The sequence below is a fragment of the Alosa sapidissima genome, chromosome 2 (assembly GCF_018492685.1).
Source record: "Alosa sapidissima isolate fAloSap1 chromosome 2, fAloSap1.pri, whole genome shotgun sequence".
Lineage (NCBI taxonomy): Eukaryota > Metazoa > Chordata > Actinopteri > Clupeiformes > Clupeidae > Alosa > Alosa sapidissima.
Window position 1 is genome coordinate 29,746,988 of NC_055958.1, and position 5,000 is coordinate 29,751,987.

At 42.9% G+C, this 5,000-nt stretch overlaps 1 protein-coding gene across 1 annotated transcript in view; it reads right to left on the reverse strand.

Annotated features, from left to right (window-relative positions):
• nalcn (sodium leak channel, non-selective) overlaps positions 1-5,000 on the reverse strand; it is a 125,332-nt gene that overhangs the window by 41,076 nt on the left and 79,256 nt on the right. The window contains exons 17-19 of the mRNA XM_042078367.1: positions 4,551-4,687; positions 1,604-1,745; positions 1,169-1,242 (exon numbers count right to left, since the gene is read on the reverse strand). Of these exons, the coding sequence (XP_041934301.1) occupies positions 1,169-1,242; positions 1,604-1,745; positions 4,551-4,687 (353 nt within the window). The remainder of the gene's footprint in view (positions 1-1,168; positions 1,243-1,603; positions 1,746-4,550; positions 4,688-5,000) is intronic.

Here is a 5,000-nt window from a genome sequence, read left to right on the forward strand (position 1 = left end):
ACACACACACACACTCACACTCACACACACGTACACACACACACACACAGACAGACAGACAGACAGATAGACAGACCCAGAGGCCAGACAGGTCTGGTTTGGCAGAGTGACGACGTGGGATGGCTATTGATGATGCTGTCTGGGCTGGCAGCAAAAAGAAGGAAGGGAAGGAGGGATAGAGAAAAGAAGAGGAGGACAACAAGAGATTTGGAATGTGGGCTTGCACTTAAATAACACACACAAACAGACACAGACAGACCCAGGCGCAGACAGACACACACATACACATTCACACAAACAAACACACACACACAAACACACACACACACACACACACACACACACACACACACACACACACACACACACACAGACACACACACAAATGTAGATGCACACACACACACAGTTGGACAGACAGAGGCTGCCAAGTTAACACAGACGTGCTCAGACACACAAATAAACATGACAAGAGTTGCTTTTGGACCATAGACACAATTTGGATGCACACACACACACACACACACACACACACACACACACACACACACTCACACACACACACCATCACACACACACACACACATATGGGGTGAGCGATAAATGCAGCCTGACTGAAAGCAGGTCTGTCCATGCCAGCGCTGCCCATGCCAACTTCTCCATGATCTATTAGTGCGCCCATGCTGGCGCACACCTAGTGCCACATCTGCAGACAGGGACGCACCATCAGCCATCCAACCTTCTGATTGATTGTAGGCCCCCGCATCCTCGCATCTGTTTGGCTGGATGAGTGACAGGGCGTGCTATGACCAGCGCACCCGTGGATTCAACCAAACACATCTGGCTCTTAGTAAACAGGACAAAGGTGCTTGCTGCTGTTCCAGTCATTTCAGTAGCAAAAGTGTTTACCATAAGCATGTTGGCACTTTGCCAAAATTAATACTTAGAAGTGACTCATGCCAAGAATCTATTCTCCAAAAAAAGAAATACCAGTCTCCACGATTATCTCTAGTCTAGTTCTAGTTTTTAAATGATAACAAATAATTACAGGTCTACACTCTGTCATCATCTAGTCACAGTCTGTCATCGACATTAACTATCAAGTAACTGGCACTAGCATAACCACTGTGTCTACACCATGCACACTCTAGTGCATTTTCACACCTACCGTAGAATTTTATTGACAGTAGTCTCCTTCTCAATCAGGTTGCGTGCTCGGATGCTGAATATCGACCTGCGCAACTGTGAAAATTGAGCAGATGTTTATCCAGTTAGTCACACTGGGTTTTAATCAGTTTAGACATGTTCAAACACATATGAAGTTCATGACAAGCGGAACAGATCCCATATTACACATGAATATCCCTCTAAGCTATCTAAAACACAGTCAAATATGTGCTGCTTCCTATTCAGACTATTCTCAGAAAAACTAATTCCGGAAACCAATTGCGAACAAAACGGATTACCATGCACCAAAAATATACATGTTTCTTGGCTCCCAAGCATCTGACTCTGACATCTGTGTCTTATTGATCTTATTGAGGTGGGTGACAAAGGTTGCCATTGGGGCTGGGTTGGGGCTATAGGGGAGAGGCTTGGGTACCTTCTGGTCAATGTATCTGCTGTCCTCTATGGCCGACCTCTTGGAGTGGTCACACGAAGACGAGGATGCTGAGGGGAGCCTACGGAACAGACAGCAGGTGTCCTGCTGCTGACGATCAATGAACTGTTTCATGAAGCTCTCCCTGTGGCACACACACACACACACACACACACATACAAAATTAATGCACAATAAATGCACCCAGAAAAACATTCAAACACACACAAAAATAAATAATTTGGTAACACTTTACTTGACAGTATCGACATAAGAGTGACATGACACTGTCATGAACACATGACACTGTCATGACACATGAACCCTAACCCTAACCCTAACCCTAATCCTAACCTCTAACCCTAATCCAAACCATAACCCTAACCCTACCCCTAACTTGTTATGACAAAAACCGAATGACATTTAATGACAGAAGCATTATGTCATAAACGTTTATGTCATGACAGCGTCATGTCACTCTTATGTCGATACTGTCAAGTAAAGTGTAACCAATATTTTGTATTAAGTACTATATATAATACTCAATATTATGTCTTAGAGGATGTATACATGCATGTGTGTGTGTGTGTGTGTGTGTGTGTGTGTGTGTGTGTGTGTGTGTGTGTGTGTGTGTGTGTGTCAGCGATCCTAATAGGATGTCAAAGCCTGAGATTTGCGGTGGAACCAATTAGGTCATTGTGCTGCTGGTGAATGGAAACAGCAGCAACGGGACATTCAGCCTGGGTCCCCAGTGATGCTCCGGCCCCATGAATCATCAGCCCAGGGCAGGCCAATCAGCATGCAGGACCACAGCATCCTGACTGGCCAGGCTTGTCCTGCTGCTTATGTCATGAAGCACAAGCATCACTCTACATGAGGAATAGATGAGTAGGACATTGGGACCTCACACAGGGGCTGGCTGGACCATGTAGTAGTTTGGAACCAGGACAGATGAATGTATAAAAATGTTACAGAAACTGTATGCTGTATATACTCTTTTGATCCCGTGAGGGAAATTTGGTCTCTGCATTTATCCCAATCCATGAATAGTAGCTCTTGGTAATGTGATATATAACAGCCATAATGTCAACTAGATGTACCGCATAGCGGTACAAAATATGACCGCTGCTCAGTCCTGTACATCCGTTCCGCGAAAATAAATCACACTTCAATTTGTCTCTATATTTTACTCCATCCCCCACTCTTGAAACTTTTGTGTATGCTTGTTTGGCATGCCTGAGTGTGTGTGTGTGGCTGCACAGAAAGTAGCCTACTGGTGCTGAAAAGGTGAATAGATTGTAGAATAGCCAAAGAAGATGTAGCACTGTTATAAAACCTTTAAAATCTCTAAACAATCACAAGTAGGGCAGTTCATCACAGTTCATCCATTGCAACTAGATTGATGAAAGGTCACTTACACCTGTAGGCTACATTGTATTTGGGAAAAGCAAAAGGTATCAGCATAATGTTATTTATTTATTTATTTATTTATTAACAAAAACATCTCTGTCAGTTCCATGCCGTTTTCAACAGCTATCAAAAACAAAGGTCATTTTTGGATGGATGGATTTTTTGTGAATGTTTCTTCTTCTACATAATATTTTAGTCATCTTTAGTTCATGTAATACTTTATTGTCAATGCACAAATTAAGTAACAGTAGTCTGAAACGTTATTGTTAATGCACAAATTAATTAACAGTAGTCTGAAACGAAATGCTGTTTTACATCTAACCAGTGGTGCAAATAACTGACATGTCAAATGAGCCTTAATGAAATGCGTCGCTAGACTGTTCATACACATTTTAACGGGCCAAAGTTAAAGAGCTGTTGTCCGTTATTGTTCGTGCAAATATAGGCTGATTCATGTTCCCTTGCATTGTGTAACTGAGGTCCATGGCTAGTCTGGCTTTCATCAGACCAAGCTCAATCTTTTAAGAAATCAAAAAATAAATAGCGGGCAGATCAGGCTGGGTTCACCCAGCCTAGTCCATAGGCACCCGATATTGTTTAATTTTCCGATTGAGATATCCACGCTCTGGCTATTCTAAATGCAAAAATGCATCAGGGAGTTATGACAAAACTGTAACTAACAAACTAGATCCTAATAGAAAGCTGTTAGCTTCCCTAATACAGGCTTATAAGGTAGGCCTACTTATTACAACATAAATTGTCAATAGGCTATGCTGGCGGCACAAATAAAATCTCCTTTGGAAACCAATGGCTTACGCCTTCCAGTATCAAGCGGACTTAAACTGCCATATCGTGGCGAAAAGTTGTAATAAAATTCACGCAGCTCCATGAGTCAAGGAAAGCGCGAATGAAGTAGCCACTTCTAAATGGGACCCACTACACAGTAGCTTAAGGTGTGTTGCTAAAGCAGCCATAATGAAATGAAGGTGTCATTGTTTGGATACATTGTTTGGATGCACGGGGGGGAGTGGCCCCCGGGGACGAAACAAAATTGTTCCGTAAAAGTCTAGTGGGGCTACATACCCACCAAATTTCATGTGCCCCGGTGGTTCGGTGTCCCGGGTATCGTTGACCAAAAATTCAGGAAGTAGACGGTCATAATAAGTGGATTATTGGATATGTTTTTATTTTGGATTTTATTTTGTGTGTTGTGCATGAGTTTTGTGAGAATCGATTACATGCTAATTGTGAAGCACTAATCCCACTCATTTAAATGTAAGCCTCAATATTGTGTCACACAAACTTCTGTAAAGAATGCATCAAAAGGTGTAGTCTACAATTATGGTGATTTGTTTTTATTATTTTGCTCAACAGGAGGATGGTTGAGAACCCTATGGTAATATTGTTGGCTCTTATAGGTCAGTAGACCAGACAAACACATGACTGTGTCTTTAACCAGTCGGATTGTCAGTTCTGTCATGTAACTGACGGCCAGAGAGGTGATGGTGATCGACCACAGTCTGTTCCCAGCCACGGCTACCTGATTCTGGGCACGGAGAAGTCCGAGGGCAGCTTGTTGATCTTGACCATCTGTGGGCGGTTGGGGAACTTCTCAAATATGCGCAGACGCAGCGGCAGCTTCTCCTTAGTGTCTGCGTTGGCTTCGCTCTGCTTCAGCTGAGGAGCAATGACACAACAGTGTTACTGCAATATGAATATGGAGAGCCAACTAGTATCAGAGCTGATGTACATTTCTATTTAAAGAGACAATAAGGCGCCAGATGAGGGCAACAGACCGCAAACTGTTACCAAGAAGTGGAGTATAAATGAGATGCAGGAGCAGAAAGCTTGCCCCAATGTCAGATGAGTCGTCCCTAAACGAATGCAAATATACATCCCAGTTTTGAGAGAAGAGAGAGACAGAAAGGCAGTGACAGAGAGAGAGAGAGAGAGAGAGAGAGAGATAGAAGATGAATTGAAAGGAATAAGA